The sequence below is a fragment of the Rhinolophus sinicus genome, linkage group LG02 (assembly GCF_036562045.2).
Source record: "Rhinolophus sinicus isolate RSC01 linkage group LG02, ASM3656204v1, whole genome shotgun sequence".
In the NCBI taxonomy this organism is placed as follows: Eukaryota; Metazoa; Chordata; class Mammalia; order Chiroptera; family Rhinolophidae; genus Rhinolophus; species Rhinolophus sinicus.
Genome location: NC_133752.1, coordinates 171,872,167 through 171,892,269, shown reverse-complemented (window position 1 = coordinate 171,892,269; position 20,103 = coordinate 171,872,167). Strand labels below are relative to the sequence as shown.

General features: G+C 37.8%; 1 protein-coding gene across 1 annotated transcript in view; it reads right to left on the bottom strand.

Annotated features, from left to right (window-relative positions):
* The window catches only part of PLBD1 (phospholipase B domain containing 1), a 59,590-nt gene that overhangs the window by 23,687 nt on the left and 15,800 nt on the right, over nucleotides 1-20,103 (bottom strand). Inside the window, exons 3-6 of the mRNA XM_019744731.2 lie at nucleotides 7,924-8,007; nucleotides 6,466-6,604; nucleotides 3,851-3,991; nucleotides 3,282-3,426 (exon numbers count right to left, since the gene is read on the bottom strand). Of these exons, the coding sequence (XP_019600290.2) occupies nucleotides 3,282-3,426; nucleotides 3,851-3,991; nucleotides 6,466-6,604; nucleotides 7,924-8,007 (509 nt within the window). The remainder of the gene's footprint in view (nucleotides 1-3,281; nucleotides 3,427-3,850; nucleotides 3,992-6,465; nucleotides 6,605-7,923; nucleotides 8,008-20,103) is intronic.

Here is a 20,103-nt window from a genome sequence, read left to right as displayed (position 1 = left end):
ACTGGGTTCTTCTTTGTCTCTTCTTACAGACTTTGTTTTAAAGTCTATTTTGTCTGGTATAAGTATTGCTACACCAGATTGTTTTTCCATTTCCATGAAATATCTTTTTCCATCTCTTTACTTTCCATCTGTGTGTGTCTTTCAATCTGAAGTGATTCTCTTGAAGGCAGCGTATGTAAGGTTTTTGTTTTCTTATCCATTCAGCCTCCTATGTTTTTTGAGTGAAGCACTTAGATTGAAAGTAATTATTGACAGATATGTAGTTATTGCCATTTTATTATTTATAATTTTAATCTTTCTCTCCCCCCCCCCCCCTCCTGTTAAAGAAGTCCCTCTAACATTCTCTGTAATACTGGCTTGGTGGTGATGAACTCCTTTAGTTTTTTCTTGTCAGGAAACTCTTTATCTGTCCTTCAATTCTGAATGATAGCATTGCTGGGTAAAGTAATCTTGATTGTAGATCCTTGCTTTTCATCACATTGAATATTTTGTGCCAATCCCTTGAGACTTGCAAAGTTTCTGTTGATAAATCAGTTGACAATCTTACGGGAGCTCCCTTATTAGTTACTAGTTGCTTTTCTCTTGCTGCTTTTAAGATGCTCTGTTTGTCTTTAACATTTGCTGTTCTAATTATAACGTGTCTTGGTGTGGGCCTGTTTGGCTTCATCTTGTTTGGAACTCTCTGCGCTGCCTAGACTTGTATGTCTACTTCCTTCACCAGGTGAGGAAAGTTTTCACTCATTATTTCTTCAAATAGGTTCTCAGTCCCTTGCTTTCTCTCTACTCCTTCTTGTACCCCTATAATGTGAATGTTGTTACACTTGATGCTGTTCCAGAGGTCTCAAACTATCCTCATTTGGGGGGGACTTTTTTTTGTTCTCTTTACTGTTGTAATTGTGTGTTTTCTGCTACCTTGTCTTCCAAATTGCTGATTCGATCCTTTCTCATCTAGTCTGCTGGTGATTCCTTCTAGTGCATTCCTCATTTCAGTCGTATTCTTCACTTCTGACTGGTTCTTTTTTATGGTTTCTGTCTTTTTTATTTTATTTTATGCTTGCTATCTTTTTGTGAAAGGTCTCACTAAGTTCCTTGAGCGTTCTTATAACTATTATTTTGAATTCTGTATCTGGTAGTTTGCTTGCCTCCATTTTGTTTAGTTATTTTTCTGGAGTTTTCTCCTGTTCTTTCATTTAGGACATATTTCTTTGTTTCCTCATTTTGGCTGTCTCTCTGTGTTTGTTTCCATGTATTAGGTAGATCTGCTATGCCTCCCAGTCTTGGCTGGGTGGCTTTATGTAGTAGGTGTCCTGTGGGGTCCTGGCACAGTTTCCCCAGTCACCTGATCAGGGTGCTCCAGGAGTGTCCCTTGTGTGAGTCGCGGGTGACCTCCTGTTATAGTTGAAACTTTATTGCTGCTAACATGTCAGTGGGTGATATTGACCCTCATCCTGTTTGGCTGTGGCTTTGGCCACGTCCACAGCTTATAGGCTGCTGTGTGGAGGGCTTACCTCACTGAGTGGAATTCACCCTGGAGGGCTTTGGTGCCTATCAAGATTGCCCTTTGTGTGTACTGCTTTGGGGGCTAATTGGGTGGTACTCTGCTATGGTCTGAAGTCAACCAAGTATGTTGGTTCTGGGGCCTCTTGCAAGGGGCTCTGCTACAGGCCCAGGTCACCCACTGCCTGTGACTGTGAAGGGACTATCTGGTAGGAGCTACAAAGTAATCTGCATTTTTTTTTTTTTTTGCTTCCTGTGGTGTACCTGGAGGTGTGTGGGAGAGGCCACACTGTGAACTGAGGACTGCTGCCACCAGTACCAGGCCTGGGTAACTCCACAAAAAATCAGGACACCCCAAGGCTTGCTGCCACCTGTTGGCTCCCTTAACGTTCAGTCCCACGTGAGGCCTCATACAGTACACGCATTGGGTGAGTCAGTGTCTCAGGGATTCACTAGAGTGGGAAGAATTGTGGTCACCAGGTCACCAGGTTAATGTAGACTGGTTTGGTGCCAATGCTGAGCTGGGAGCTACTCAGCAAAAGTCTCAGAGTACATTGAGGCCAGCTGCTGCCTGCCTAGGTCCTGCAGACTCCAGTAGTTTTTCAAGAAAGAGTGAAATCTGGGCGGGGCTGGCTGCTCTCAGGAAAAGTGCCTCTGGTGTTGGGCGAGTTGGTTGGGGCAGGGTCTCAGTGAATCAGCAAAGTGAAACAGCAGAGCTCACCAGACCAATCAGAATCAGATTTGGCCTGTGGGGGCGGGCTCAACACAGGAAAGATGGCACCCGCCTGCCGGCTGCACACAGGGAAAGGGCTCCACACAAGGGTGACTGTTCTCCAGCACTCGCTTTGAAGCCACACACCTCAGTCTGCCCCCCGTATGCTTCCAACGCTCCCCAAGTTACTGTCCCTCCGCTAGAGCCTAAGGTGAGTGCCTGCGAGCGAGTGAGTCTGTGCGCAGGCCGTTTAAGAGGACATCTGGGTTTCTCACAGCCTTCCGCATTAGTTGGAATTCCCACTGTTTTTCAGAGCCAGATTTTGTGGGGGCTCCTCTTCCTGGCCCCAGTATTCTGGGTTGGGGAGGCTGGTGTGGGGCTGTGGTCTCTCGCTCATCAAAGGGGAATCTCCATGGCTGAGATATCCTTCCTGGATCTCAACCACCACACACAGGTGTGGGACCAGCCCCTTTTGCTTCTCTACCTCTTACCAGTCTCGACATGGCTTCTTTATATTCTCAGTTATAAAACTTCTGTTCAGCCAGACTTCAGATGGTTCTCCAGGTTGACTGTCCTATGATTTAGTTGTAATTTTAATGTGTTCATGGAAAGAAGCAGGTACAGTGTTTACTCCACCATCTTGGATCTCTACCTTATTAGTGTAACATTTATAAGCTTACACATTCATTCATCCATTGATTCAGCAAAATTTATTAAGTACTAGGTGCCATGCACTAGGTTAAGTGCTATGGACACTGCAATGAATAAGAGAAACAGAGACAGGTCCTCAAAGAGATAGAGAGAGCATCTTTGTTTCCACAGCAGAGCATAGGAAAGTGCCTTGTACTTAATACTCAGTGGCATTTGTTGAAGTGGATTTTTGGCAGCTCTGTTAACTTAATTTGTGTCATTCTATTTAAAAAGCATTATAGCTATATTTCTTCTAAGAAACATTCTGAAAATCAAATTTCATTAATGTATACCAACCATTATCCACTTCTCCATTCCTGTTACTCCCATTTATCCTGAAATAGTACTCAGAGTTCTCAGATGTCCTTCTAAATTTATTTACCTGGGTAACTGCTGAAAGAGAGGCGACTACAGCTGGTGTCTTTATCTTTGATGTTGAAGTCCCAGTGTTTATATATCCTGAGCATGGCTGCATACGTGTACCAGCTTGAGTGAGCAAAATAGATGTTCTCAAATCCAGGAAGAACCTATAGCCAGAATCATAGTGAATGATGCAGAGGTATATAGATAACTGACTACAAGTGAAGCACGTGTGCAGGGATTATGTCAATTCAGGTGTCTATTGCTATATTTATTACTGGAAAGTTAACCTTTAATGTGCACAGAACTAATAGACTCTGTCCTAGCATCCAAAATGGAAGATTCTGGAAATTGGGAGCGGCAGGCACATACAGCATGGGAAGAATGGTGGAAGAAACAGATGTAACATCATGTGCATCTAATTCTCTTAATCAGTTCCTCCCAGTTATTAACGTTTATGATAGAGGGACCCATCAGCTGATCTACAGCTAGAGGCAGGGGTGATGAGAGGTTGCCACACATGGGTGATGTATAGAAAAATTCTATGTGGATCAGAATAAGGAAAAGGTGAAATGCTGCTGTGTGTCTCACCTTAATAAGAGCAGAGCAATGTCCCATTTCCCATCTCTTAAAAACCTTCGGGCTGGTGTTTTTTATGTGAGAAAATGAGGGAATCAGATCCAACAGGTCTCCAACAGCATTCAGGAACAGAATCTGGAACAGGGTCATGGGCTAGAGAAGGACAGAGACAGCACTCAATACTGATTTGTGACAGTCGGATGTCATTTTCTATTGTTCCTCTTGTTAGGGATTCATTAAATTATTCCAGTGTGAAGGGTCCCTAATATAAGAGGCACACTAGATTTTATTGTAACTTATAAAATAATTTTGGTTACATTATTGTTTATGAGCTATTTTTAGCATGTTTTGATATTCACAGATTTGGGGAGAGTCTCCTAAGAGTAAAACAGAGCGTTCTGTTTTCATTCCTCTACAGCAGGTTTTCTCAATCTCAGCACTAGTGATATTTTGGGCCAAATAATTCTTTCTTGTGGGGGGTTGTGCACTGTAAGATGTTTAGCAGCATCTTTGGCCTCTACCCACTAGATATTACTATTACCTCCCTGTTTTGACAACCAAAAATGTCACCGGGCATTGCCAAATATCCTCTGAGGGAAATCACCCCTAGTTGAGAATTAACTGCTTTACAGCAAAAACATTCAACCAAGATGTTTTTGATTCTGATGGTGTGTTTAACGTGGGACTAACTGAGTTGACAGCATTTAACCCTGGAACAACTATCAGACTTGAACATGAACTTTGTGCTAACTAGAGAGCATTGCTACAGCAAGATTCAATCCACCAGAGAAGCCCCAGGCTGGGCATCTACATACAAACTGGTTTTCAGGCAGAGGTGGTGAGAAGATAAATGCAAAAGACATTTTAACCAAAAAACAAAAACAAAAAAACCACAACCTAATTATTTAACTTTAAAAATAGGGTCTTTATTGATTTTTAATGCTGAAAATCTTGATATCCAGCATATTTACTCATTTCCTTTATCTTACTATATCTATTGAAATCTATCAAATTTCAAAATAACAATACCAATATTACTAAGTAAAATTACTGAATACAGTTTAAGGTTGTTTCGTTTTTGTTTTTTGGTGATTTTTCTTGTCCTTAGGAACTGTCCCACTAAAGATGTACAACAATACCTGTGTTTTAAGGTTTGCAATAACTGCTATCCATTTGGTTATGCCATGAATTTGATAATACAGTTAGATATATTTGTGTTACTTTGTTTTCAGATTTCAGGGATTGTATTTCTTCATTGTGATTAAATTTTGTTTTATAGTTATGAATAGTATTTACTTGGTTCCAAAATCAAGTATATAAAGCAAGTTATAGTCAGAAAAATGTAGCTTTCATCTCTGTCCCCTCCACCCTCTTATCTCCCTTCTTTTGTTTTTTAGTTTTTTCTTTATTCTTTCATTGTTGTTTTTACTTGAAAAGATAGGCAAATGTATCTATAATCTATCTATCTGTCTATCTATCTATCTATCTATCTATCTATCTATCTATCTACCTACCTACCTACCTACCTACCTACCTATGTGTCATCTATCTTCTATCTCCATTTCTTATGTATAAGGTAGCACACAATGCATCTTTATTTTTTACACTTAATAACAGATCCTGAAGGTCATTCCTTAACAATACATAGAGATCTACCTCATTCCTGTCTGTGGCTACATCATTTATGCAGCCAGTCTTCTACATGTTTGGCTATTTTCAGTCTATTATAAATTAACTGCAATAAATAAGCTTGTATTTTTGCCAGTAAACCTTTGTGATAATCCTAGAAGTAGGATTATTGGGTCAAAGGATAAATGAATATGTGATTTTGGTACTGAGTGCCCAAATCTTTGTCTATAGTGGATATACCATTTTGCAGTCTCATCGATATTTTAGGAAAGTGTCTTTTTCCCCATAGCTTTGTCAACAGATTATGCTTTCACACTTTGGAATTTTTGTCAAATTGATAAGTGACAAAGTGTTTCTCAGTATGGTTTTAATTTGTATCTCAAATCTTATGAGCAGGGCTGAGCTCATATTATTAAGAATTTTTTGCTTCACTTTTCTATGAACTGTCTTTTTGTATATTTTGTCCAGCATATGTATGTGAATGTATATATATCCCAGGGAACAAGATCTTCATAATTTTTGGAAGTCTATTAAAAGGTACCTTTGAATCCTCAATGATTCAGTAAAGCTTTAAAAAATTTATGATGTATGGCATGTGTGTGTATGTGTGTATGTATGTGTGTGTATGTGTGTGTGTAGGTATGTTGTGGAAGATGGGAAGCATAGAATTTGTACACTTAGATATTTTGCTTTAATGGCCATATCATCTAAAACACTTATTAGGTTACTTATATAGCTAATATATTCATACCAGTTTCTTTAACCTATTCCACAGCCTAGTAGAATGAAAGAGATTGAGAAAATGCAGAAATAAGTAAGCTTGATTTTCATGTCAGACAGTGAGTGAGTCAAGTGCTAGCAGTATGATAAGTAAATAAGACAGTCCTTGGGTGCAAGAAATCTATACTCCAGTCCTAATTTCTAGTCTGCTTCTAAAGTGTCATGTAATTTTAAAGATGATTTTCAATAAATCCTGAGTAGCTTCTTAAAAATCCTACCTTTGTCCCACTTAATAGAGCCCTCTTCATTGCCCCTTCATACAGCCCGTCCATTTGTGCCATAACATAGCCTGTATGTCTCCAAAATGGGTCATCATCGTAACTTTTGATGTTATTCCGTGTCCACTCTTCTTGCTTCCTGGAAGAGGAATTAGATTAGTACTAGAGGTTGCTCATATAAAGCTAAATTAAACCCAGGCATTTAGAGACTACATATTCAGATAATTATGCTAGCAGAATTTAAATTTTGGATCTCGTAACCTAATCACTTTGGAAGGCTATCAGGGCAAATCCAAAATAATTTTTGATTTCTCCCCTTGCCTCTTCCTGTATAGCTTCCTCCATGCTCTATCTGGTGTGGGGTTTACCTGCCTGTGATACTGAGACCTAAGAAAGTCAAGGATACCATCCAAATGCATTTCATATCAAATCATAATGTCTCACTAAATCAGTAAGGATATATTGATTACCTTTACTGTTCTATGTAGAAGAGGTAAAGTTAAATAACAGGAAAAAATAAAATCTCTTGCAGATGGGATGGTTTGTATATGTTTATAGTTCTTTCAGATCATTTTCATAGTTTATGGTTCATTCTATTTTAGTTGTTGCTAATAACTGCCTCAATGCCTCTGTCCCAGAATGCTTAGCAAAAAAAAAAAGTTGTGTTTTCCAGAGTTCTTTCATTCTCTTTCTCCTCTTTTCGTTCTCTGCACTTCATAGGGGATTGTCTGACATAACTGTATACTAAAAGCTATTTCTGATTTGTTCAGGCTATCTCTAGATCAATTTTAGAATACAATGTCATTGCTTCATGGGCTTCAGCTCGTTGGTTCATAACTGATGCTCCAGAGGACTTTAACATTCGATAAAGAGGTCGTTTCCTTCATAATTTGGAGAGCCAAACTAAGTGCCCTTGTGTCCCCAAATTAATCTCATAGTCCATAATCCTGCAAACATGTAACATATTTTCTCAATATTGAAAATTATTAATTTTCAGAAAACTTTATTAAAATGGAAATATTCTCAGAGGATGTTAAGAATTATGACTTCAGATACGAGCTAACACCCAGCTAGGATTAGTCACCAGACCCTTGAAAAGGAAGCACCTCACAGAGAAGGAGGAGGGATCTCTGCAAGGAGAGGGGCCCCCAGGTGGAAGCGATCCAGGGACTTAATTTTGGCTTCCTTACACTGATGGTGTCTTCCTCTAGCTGTGTCAGCAACTGATAATGTGATATTCAACCTGACCTCTGAAAGAGCCCAAACTAGAGGCCCTGTTGTCTGCCCCCCATTTTCTTGCTATTACCAAAAGGTGCTATACCTCACTACAAGAACAACTCCAGCATTCTGCCTGAGAGACAGGCACAGCAAGCAGCGAAGGAAAAACACTGTTTGAATCAACAGATTCAGGCCCTGTAGCCACAATATCAGTGAGAAGAGAAAAGCTGTTATACATACTTTATAAATTCCTGCACTTTATCCATGATGGAAGGTTTCTTAATCAGCTGTGGGTAGAGGTTTACGAAGTGGTCATACATGTGTCTGAAATGATAGATCAAAATTGTTACATTTCTATTTTTCTCCTTGGATTTCTCCACACAGTCAATTACCCAATTTACTGGCTAACTAGGATGTCCCCTACTGCAAATATTCCCTACTACTTTTTTTTTAACAAATCAAACACAATTTAAAATTGGGAAAAGTTTCCAATGTATAGGCTGTAACAAACACCCAGGTATCCATTATGCAACTTTATTAAATCACTCTATTTTGCCATGTTTGCTGCATGTATTTTCAAAAAGAAATAAACATTAGATACAGTTCAAGCCCCTGTGTACACCTTCCCAACCCTAATTACTCTCGATTCTCCCTAGAGGTAACCACAAGCTTGAATCAGTGATTTATTACTCTCATGCATGTTTTTATACCATCACTACATATATATCTAACCACAAATAATGCACAGTACTATATCATGTTTCAGAACAAAGTATAAATAAGATCATATTATCTATCACTTTAACTTACTTCTTGAAACATGACTTTAAAAAAAAAGAAATATCTATGTTATCTTCAGCCTAAATTTATTCTTTTCATCTGCTGATAGTATTCCATGGCATGACTATACTATAAAAATTCATGTATACATACCTATGATGGACAATATTTTTTTCCACTATCCTAATGCATCTTTAAATATTGTTATAAATGTCTTTTTTCACACACTTGGATGTTCTTCTAGGATATACATAATATCCTAGAAGAATTGCTCGGGTGAATATTCTTTATATCTGTAGTTACTAGATATTGCCAAACTGTTCCCACAGACATTGTACCAATTGACATGCCCACCAGCTACATGTGAGATTTCTGTTTGTACCACAGCATCACCAACACTTGGTATGGTCAGACCTTTTAATTGTCAAATATTTAGTGGATTTTCAATGGTTCTCATTATTTTACTGTCCATCCCCTCAAGATTATTGGCTATTTATGATTATTTATTTTAAACTTACTTTTAAAAAGTTAAATGTGTCTGATATGCTTAACAGGAAGCATTTTTTATTGAGATATAATTGACATATAACATTATATAAGTTTAAGGTGTAAAACATGTTCATTTGATACATTTACATATTATAATATAATTACCACTGTAGTGTTAGCTAAACACCTTTATCAAGTCACATAATTATCATTTCTTTTTTTGATGAGAACTATTAAGATCTCCTCTTTTAGCAATCCTTTTCACTTCTACTGATTTAAAAGCTGTAAAATGTAATTCTATTCTTTCAGTGATCATTAACATTTAAAAAACGTTTATAACTATTCATTGTCTTATAAAAAGTCTAAATGAATTTTATATTTCTCTTCTCCTTCAAACACAATGCATATTTTAGCAAGCTTTAATGGCCCACTGACATCCTCTACCATGTTACTGTTCAAAGATTTAGTTTTACTTTTTTAATTTAAAAAATGGAAAACAGTATGGAGGGTCCTCAGAAAAAATAAGAATAGAATTACCATACGACCCAACAATCCCTCTTCTGGGTATCTACCCAAAAAATCTGAAAACATTTATCTGTAAAGATACGTGTATCCCTATGTTCATTGCAGCATTATTCACAGTGGCTAAGACAAGGAATAACCAATGTATCCTTTGATAGATGATTGGATAAAGAAGATGTGGTACATATCATGTTTCCCCGAAAATAAGACCAGGTCTTATATTAAGTCGTGTTCCAAAAGACACATTAGGGCTTATGTTCAGGGGATGTCAACCTGAAAAATCATGCTAGGGCTTATTATCTGGTTAGGTCTTATTTTCAGGGAAACACGGTATATTACAATAGAATATTACTCAGCCATAAGAAAAGATGAAATACTGCCATTTGTGACAACATAGATGGAACTTGATATTATCACAGTAAGCGAAACAGAAAAACAGGAAAACTGGGTGACGTCATCAAAATGGCTGTGTAAGGTGAGCTTCTGGAAATCTCCAGTGGAATTTACAACAAGTTAAACAGCTATAACTTCACAAAGGACTCCCTGCATAGCAGACAGGCAAGACTAAGAGTCTCACTACTAAATTCACCTAAAGGTGGGCAAATCACATGAGCAGGGAAGGAGGGAAGAGAGAAGTGCGGAGACAGAGCCGTAAGGGTGCAAGACGCAGAACTAGCTCAGTACTCCGAGCTCGCTGCATCCTGGAACTACCGCAGCTGCAGGAGAGGGAAGAACTTGGACTGCTAGGGCTCCGTTTATGGCCCACAGGGCTGAGGGGACAGCATATAAAATGGCTGAACCCAACGCTCACGGCAGAGACCTCAGAGCAAAGACTGAGGGAAGAAGGCTGAAAACGGCAGTTTAAGCCCTCACTGCTGAGCAGAGAACAGAAGCCTTAGGCACTGAGACTAGCCGCCCCCCCCACCCTCCCAGACTCACCCTGCCCCCACCTGCTCAGTGCTAGAAGCAGAACAGTAGCAGTGTCAGATCAAAAGAACAGAATATTTGCAGTTCTGAGAACTGTGGTCCACAGACACAGATTCGCAGCCCAAATAGTTCTGGCAAAGGTGAGGGAGCTGTGGAAGCAGGACTGGCTGTGGTGATGGTCACTGCCATTGTTCTGGGCCACCTCTCACAACTCACCCTGCCCTGTTCCCACCTATCTGGGCGGATCCCTACAGGAGTAAACAGAACTGCTGAAACACACCGGGATCTGAATCTGGTGCAGGAAGTGCTTTGGAGCTTCAAAAACTCTCCACATCCCCACAGGGACACTGCGCCCTATGACCCATGTGAACTGTTAACAGAGGAGAAGCCCGCCTTCCAGGAAATCCCACCATTGTGTGAGAAGCTGGAATAGTGCAGAGAAAACATAACACTACAGTGTGAAAGAGAAAAAGAGGGCTGCAGTCGGAGAAAAAATAAAACATTCTACCAAGAAGTACTGAAAACAAAGAAAGACCTCTTCCTATCAACCTGTTGCAGAAGCCACTCCTGTAGATGTCTAGGAAGAGAAATTATAAATCATTAATTGTCAGGAATAACCAAGGCAACAAGATAGCTCAGAAAGAAAGTGAAAAGTCTCCAGAAAATAAACTTAAAGATATGGAAATATGTGACTTAAATGACAGAGAATTCAAGATTGCAATTCTGAAAAAACTCAACGAGATGCAAGAAAACATAGAAAGGCAGTTTAATGAACTCAGAAACACAATCAAAGAACAACATGAATATTTTACCAAAGAAATTGAAATTTTAAAAAAGAACCAAATAGAAAGTCTGGAGATTAAGAACTCAATAGAAGAAATGAAGAACGAAATAACCAGCTTAGGCAGTAGATATGACCAGATGGAATAAAGAATCAGTGACATCGAAGATAGAAACCTGGAAATGACAGATGGAAGAAGAAAGAGACTCGAGACTTATCAGAAATGAAAGAACTCTAAAAGAACTTTCTGACTCCGTCAGAAAGAGCAATATAAGAAATAATGGGCATATCAGAAGAAGAAGAAAGACAGAAGGAACAGAGAATATATTCAAACAAATTGTCGATGAGAACTTCCCAAACTTGTGGACAGAACTGGATCCTCGAATCCAAGAAGCAAATAGAACACCTAATTACCTCAATCCCAACAGGCCTTCTCCAAGGCACATTGTATTGAAGCTGTCTAAAATCAACGACAAAGAAAGAATCCTCAAGGCAGCCAGGGAAAAGAAGACGGTATCCTACAAAGGAAAGCCCATTAGATTATCATCAGATTTCTCAGCAGAAACTCTACAAGCCAGGAGGGAGTGGAACCAAATATTCAAACTATTAAAAGAGAGAAATTATGAGCCAAGAATAATATACCCAGCAAAGATATCCTTTAGATATGAAGGAGGAATAAAGACCTTCCCAGGCATACAGAAGCTGAGGGAATTTTCTAATACACGACCTGCACAACAAGAAATACTAAAAGAGGCTATTTGACCACCATCAACAGGGACAACTTGTGGCAACCAAAACATAAAAAGAGGGAGAGTAAAGGTCTGAACCAGAATATGGGAATGGAGAAAGTAAGCATGCTGAAGAAAATGTAATACTCTAAATATCAATCTTTCTTTTACATAAACTTAATGGTAACCACTCAAAAATAATCCAGAACTGAAATATATACTGTAATAAAAGAAGAAATAGAGGGAAACATCATAGAATACCACCACACAGAAATAATAGACAACAACAAAAAGGCAAAGAAACAATGGAGACACAGCCTTACCAGAAAACTAAAGATAGAATGACAGGAAATCCTCACATATCAATAATCACCCTAAGTGTAAATGGACTGAACTCACCAATAAAAAGGCACAGAGTAGCAGATTGGATCAACCATATGCTGTCTCCAAGAGACACATCTTAGCTACAAGGACAAGCATAGACTCAAAGTGAAAGGGTAGAAATTGACACTCCAAGCAAATGGTACCCAGAGAAAATCAGGTGTAGCCATAATGATATCAGATGAAACAGACTTCAGGGTGATAAGATAACAAGAGACAAAGATGGACATTTCATAATGGTAAAGGGGACTATACAACAAGAAGACATAACAGTCATCAATATGTATGCCCCCAATCAGGGAGCACCGAAATATACCAAGCAACTACTAACAGAACTTAAGGGACAAATTGACCAAAACACAATTATACTAGGGGACCTAAATACATCATTGACAGCTATGGATAGATCATCCAAACAGAAAATAAATACGAAATAGCAGCCCTAAATGGCACATTAGATGAAATGGACATAATTGACATTTATAGAGCACTTCATCCTAAAACATCAGACTATATATTTTTTTCTAGTGTACGTGGAACATTCTCAAGGATAGACCACATATTGGGACATAAAACTAACCTCAGCAAATTTAAGATTGAAATCATACCAAGCATATTCTCTGATCACAAAGCTTTGAAATTGGATATCAACTGCAAAAAGAAAGCAGGAGAAAACACAAATACATGGAGATTAAACAACATACTTTGAAAGAACGACTGGGTCAAAGAAGAAATTAGAGGAGAGATCAAAAGATACATAGAAACAAATGACAATGAAAATACATCCTACCAAAATTTTTGGGATGCAGCAAAAGCAGTTTAAAGAGGGAAATTTATATCATTACAGGCCTGTCTCAAGAAACAAGACAAATCCCAAATAAATAACCTCATGTTACAGCTTAAAGAACTAGAAAAAGAAGAACAAATGAAACCTAAGGTTAGCAGAAGAAAGGAAATAACAAAAATCAGAGCAGAACTAAATGAAATAGAGAACAAAAAGACAATAGAAAAAATTAATGTGACAAAGAGCTGGTTCTTTGAAAAGATTAACAAAATTGACAAACCCTTGGCTAGACTCACTAAGATAAAAAGAGAGAAGACACTAATTAACAAAATCAGAAATGAAAAAGGGAAGTTATCACGGACACCACAGAAATACAAAGGATCATCCAAGAATACTATGAAGGACTATATGCCACCAAATTCAATAACCTAGAAGAAATGGACAAGTTCTTAGAAACATATAGCCTTCCAAGGCTGAACCATGAAGAACTGGAAAATCTAAACAGACCGATCACCAGTAACGAAATTGAATCAGTCATCGAAAACCTTCCCAAAAGCAAAAGTCCGGGACCAGATGGCTTCACTAGTGAATTTCACCAAACCTTCAAAGAGGATCTAATACCAAACCTTCTCAAACTCTTCCAAAAAATTGAAGAAGAGACAGTACTCCCTAACTCATTTTATGAGGCCAACATTACCCTGATACCAAAACCTGGTAAGGACAACACAAAAAAGAAAACTACAGACCAATATCTCTGATGAATACAGATGCAAAAATCCTAAACAAAATTCTAGCAAATCGAATACAACAATGCATTAAAAAGATTATTCATCACGACCAAGTGGGGTTCATCCCCGGGGCACAAGGATGGTTCAACATATGCAAATCCATCAATGTGATACATCACATAAACAAAATAAAGGACAAAAATCATATGATTATATCAATTGATGCAGAAAAAGCATTTGACAAGATACAACATCCATTTATGATTAAAACACTTAATAAAATAGGTATAGAAGGAAAATACCTTAACATAATAAAAGCCATATATGACAAACCCTCAGCTAATCTCATAATTAATGGTGAAAAACTGAAGCCCTTTGCTCTACGTTCAGGAACACGACAGGGCTGTCCCCTATCACCTCTGCTTTTCAACATAGTGTTGGAAGTCCTTGCCAGAGCAATCAGGCAAGAGAAAGAAATAAAAGGCATCCAAATTGGGAATGAAGAAGTTAAATTGTAACTCTGCAGTTGACATGATGCTGTATATAGAAAACCGTAAAGACTCCACCAAAAAGCTGTTAGAAACAATCAAGGAATACAGTAACGTGGCCTGTTACAAAATCAACGTACAAAAGTCCATTGCATTCCTATACACTAACAATGAAATCTCAGAAAAAGAAAAAAAAATCATTTTGCAATTACAACAAAAAGAATAAAATACCTAGGAATAAACTTAACCAAGGATGTGAAAGACCTATATGCTGAAAATTACAAGACATTTTAAAGAGAAATTGAAGAAGACACAAAGAAATGAAAACATATTCTGTGCTCATGGGTTGGAAGAATCAACATAGTTAAAATGGCCATATTACCCAAAGCAATATACAGATTTAATGCAATCCCCATCAAAATCCCAATGGCATTTAAAAAAAAAAAAAAGAACAAAAAATCATCAGGTTTGTTTGGAACCACAAAAGACCCCAAATAGCCAAAGCAATCTTAAGAAAAAAGAACAATGCTGGAGGTATCACATTCCCTGACTTTAGCTTGTACTACAGGGCCACAATAATCAAAACAGCATGGTATTGGCAGAAAAACAGACGTAGACCAACGGAATAGAATTGAGAACTCAGAAATAAAACTACATAAATATGGACAGATAATTTTGACAAAGAAGCAAAAAACATACAATGGAGAAAAGACAGCCTATTCAATAAATGGTGCTGGGAGAATTGGATAGCCACGTGCAAAAGAATGAAACTGGACTGCTATCTGTCACCATGTACCAAAATTAATTCAAAATGGATCAAAGACTTAGCATAAGACCTGACACAATAAACTGCATGGAAGAAAACGTAGGTACTAAACTTATGGAACTTGAGTTCAAAGAGCATTTCATGAATTTGACTCCAAAGGCAAGGGAAGTAAAAGCTAAAATAAATAAATAGGACTATATCAAACTTAAAAGTTTCTGCACAGCAGAAGAAACCATTGACAAAATAAAGAGGCAACCAACTGAATGGGAGAAGATTTTTGCAAACAGTGCCTCCGATAAGGGGCTAATATCCAAAATATAGAAGGAACTCATACAACTCAACAATAAAAAAACAAACAACCCAATTGAAAAATGGGCAGAGGACCTGAAGAGATGATTCTCCAAAGAGGACATACAAATGGCAAATAGACATATGAAAAAATGCTCAACATCACTAACAATCAGAGAAATGCAAATAAAAACCACAATGAGATATCACCTCACCCCAGTCAGAATGGCTATCATCAACAAGACAAATAGTAACAAGTGTTGGAGAGGCTGTGGAGAAAAAAGAACCCTCATACACTGTTGGTGGGAATGCAGACTGGTGAAGCCGCTATGGAAGGCAGTGTGGAGGTTCCTCAAAAAATTAAAAATAGAATTGCCGTATTACCCAGCAATCCCTCTCCTGGCTATCTACCCAAAAAATCTGAAAACATTTATCCATAATGACACGTGTGCTCCAATGTTCATTGCAGCTTTATTTACAGTGGCCAAGACATGGAAACAACCAAAACGTTGTTTGATAGATGAATGGATAAAGAAGTTGTGGTATATATACACAATGGAATACTATTCGGCAGTAAGAAAAGATGATATAGGACCATTTGTGACAACATGGATGGATCTTGAGAATATAATGATAAGCAAAATAAGTCAGAACAAAAAAGCAGAGAACCATATGATTTCACTGATATGTGGTATATAAACCAAAAACAAGACAAACAAATGAGAAACAAAAACTCATAGACACAGACAATAGTTTAGTGGTTACCAGAAGGTAAGGGGGTGAGAGGGTGGGATATGAGGGTAAGGGGGTTCAAATATATGGTGATGGAAGGAGAACTGACTCTGGGTGGTGAACACACAATGGAATTTATAGATGATGTAATACAGAATTGTACACCTGAAATCTATGTAACTTTGCTAACAATTGTCACCCCAATAAACTTTAATTAAAAAAAAGAAAGAAAAACAGGAAAACAGAAAAAGTTGAGAACCATATGACTTCATTCATATGTGGGTTATAAAACTGAAAGCAACAAACGAACAAGAAAAATAAACAAACAAAAAGTCATAGACACAGACAACAGTTTAGTGGTTACCAGAAGGTAAGGGGGGAGGGGAGATGGTAGAAGAGGGTAAAAGTGGTTAAATATATGATGAAGGAGACCTAATATATATATAGAATCCACCAGATATATATATATATATATATATATATATATATATATATATATATATATATATATATATATTTCTATATATATATAGAACAAATATATACAAATGAGAACTAACTTTGGATGGTGAACACAAAATGTGATATATAGATGATATATTATAGAAATATACACTTGAAACCTATAGAATTTTACTAACCAATGTCATCCCAATAAATTTAATAAAATTTTTTAAAAATTCTATTAATTTTTTTTTTAATTTCACAATCAAATTTTATTAACTTCTTTGTTTAATGCACATCTGTGGGCGGTGAAACATTTTTTTTTTCAGGGCTTTATATTGGGGAACAGTGTGTATGTCCAGGACTTTTTTTCCAAGTCAAGTTGTTGTCCCTTTAATCTTAGTTGTGGAGGGTGCCGTTCAGCTTCAAGTAGTTGTCGTTTCAGTCTTAGTTGTGGAGGACGCAGCTCAGCTCCAGGTCCAGTTGCCATTGCTAGTTGCAGGGGGCGCAGCCCACCATCCCTTGCGGAGTCGAAGAATCAAACCAGCAACCTTGTGGTAGAGAGCCCACTGGCCCATGTGGAAATCGAACCCGCGGCCTTCGGAGTTAGGAGCACAGAGCTCCAACTGCTTGAGCCACCGGGCCAGCCTGAAAGATTTTTATTTGTATAATCTGAAAATGTCCTTTCTTGCCCTTGCTCTTGGGTGATTTAAATGGTTATAAAATTCTAGTTACTTTTCCTCAGTACTTTTAATGTATTACCTTCCTGTCTTCTGGCTCTACTGCTGCTGATGAGAAGTATGCTGTCAGTCTAGCTGAGACCCCTTGGTAGTCAATATCTTTGCTTTCTGATAGCTTTTAAGATTATTCTCTTTATCCTCAATTTTCTATAGTTTCACCCATTATCTTGTAACAATTTGATAGACTGTGTCTTCCAACTAAGGACTCAGGTCTTTTTCAATTTTGACATTTTCAACTATTACCTTGTCAACTATTGCTTATCTCCAATTCCCTTCAGCTTCTTTTTCTGAAACTCCTAATAGACATACATTGGGTTTCTCAAACTCCTCTATTAACAGCTCTCATTATTTTTACTCATTTGTCTCTTTGGGCAGCATATTTTGTAAATCACTCAATACTAATTTCAGATTCAGAATATTTTCTCTGTGTCTAGTCCAGGGTTTGCCCATTTACTGATATTTTTAAGAATTACATTCCATAATTTTTATTTCTAACATTCAAAAACAGATTCTTTTTAAATATCTGCATGTCTTCTTATTTCTTCCTTTTTGTTACTTAAATTCTTCAAGTTTTCCTTCTTTTATACTTAGAGTACCATAAGCATGTTTAGTCTTTGTTAAACCATTCCATAAAATCAATCTGGAGTATATTCATGATATTATTATTGATTTTGTTGACTATTTTTCTTAGCATTCTATTGTGTATTTTGGAATTTTGGTGTATAGGCATTTTCATTTATTTATTTCTCTCTCTCCTCTCATTTTCCTCTAATTGCTTCCATCAGACTCGCTGAGAAGTAGGTCTTAAAGTAGCTTTTGGGGACTTCTTTCCTATGGAATGTTGTAGCTATATGTGTAATTGGACCAGCACGTGGATGATTTGATTCTTGGTTGCTGGCCCTACCCCCCTTCCCCAAACTCATGGTTTCGTATAAATCTGTAGGCTAGGATGCCCATCAACAGAGGTTATTCTGTGGCTGCCTAGTTTACAGTCAAAAGCAGCCTTGACTCGGCTCACCCAGAGCACTGAGACCTTCGCCTGCTTCAGGCCAAGAGCCCAGCATATCCATTCTCCATCACTTTGTTTTCTGTTCCATTTTGTGTTAAAGAGATATTTCATCTTGTTTGGGAGCCCAACTATATTATTATGATGCTCTCTTTCTATATATTTCTATATCTATTATTTGCTGTAAGCTTGGAGCAAAATCAGTCAAATTGTGAACCCCCTTCCACTCTCTAAGTTTGCCTAAAGTCCTAGTTCTGATTTTCATTTGATGCTTATAAGGAGGTCAGCATTGTAAGCATGAAGTGACTCAGATTCCAAAATTGGGAATTTGGCTCCCTGTACTTTGGAACTTTAGATATCCTTTATGTCGTACAGCAGGTCGTCGAATAACGTCATTTCCTTTAACGTCATTTTGTTATGATATTGATGAGATGCAGTAGGAACTTACCTCCTGTTTATATCAGTTAACCTTTGGTCAAACTGGTTTCTTTATAAGTCATTTCACTGCAGTTGCAAGACAATGTTAAGTGAGAACTTAATGTAGTTTCCAGAATAGAAACTGATAAAATGAGAATAGTTTTTATTGCCAGTTAGATAAACAACAAGAAAATCCTTTGAACTCTTAATTTATGGTCCTTGAATTCAATAAACTTCACTTCATGAGAGTTTCTCCTTCAAATGATTTGCAAATTTTTAAAAAAATTGAATGATCGCATTTAACTTTTGTTTATATATCTTTCATGCTGCCACATCTATTCTACTATCAAGTTGGTCACTTTTCCCTTTTCACCACTCTAAAACTGACGAAGAGAGTAGCAATAGATAGGTATGTGGGTGACAAGACAGGACTCTCTGCCCTGGCTTCACACTTCAGAGGAATGAAATGCAGAAGCTACAGGTGAGTTTAATGACTTGATTTAGTAGCTCAGGGAGACAACAACCCTATAGTTTCTCATTCTAAGACTGTGTAGGGAGGTAGAGATGGCTGCCTGGAATGTGGGTTCATGAGCCAAATGTTTTCTTGTGCAGCCTGGGGTGAAATAAGTGGATACTAGGAGCTCATGGGGGCAGAGGACTTAACATTTGCAGTGAATATTGCGATCTCAGGTAGCACTGATTATACAGCTGGAGACCATGGTAGGTTCATCAGATGTCAGACGGGGCTACACCCAAGCCAAGACTCAATGAAATTGTTACACATTGGTGAATGCCAGAGAAAGACACAGGACAACCACTGATTAAACATCTCCCCTCCCTCCAAGCAGCCTCAGTAACACAGATCCATTCTAGGAAAAAAGTGGAACATTCTGAATTTACTTAGCTGAAATGATATTTTGTTTCTATAGGAATGACTATGGTAAATTTTCTAACCATCGGGATAGATGGGCTCTTAAAATTAAAATGATGTATATGAAAATAAATTTCTATTTCTTGGAAAAAAATAATTTGTGGGCTATTGACTTAACAAAGCTCACTCAGGTAAGGAAACAATAAATTGATACTTTTTACCCAGTCTCCATCACTGAACCCTGCCTAGATCCATCCAGAATTCCAGATCCCCTCAATTTTTCAGTGTATTTCAAAATAGGGCAGTATTCCTCAACTGGAGTGATGTTTCCCTCCAGGGGCATTTGGCAATGTCTGGAGACATTTTGGGTTGTCACACTAAGGGATAAGGTGCAACTGGCATCTAGTGGGTAAAGGTCAGGGGTGCTGCTAAACATCTTACAATACACAGGACAGCCCCACAACAAAGAAGACTTCAACCCAAAATGTCAATAGTGCCAAGGTTGAGAAACCCTGAAACAAGGAAACACTAATCTTGACTTGTGGGTG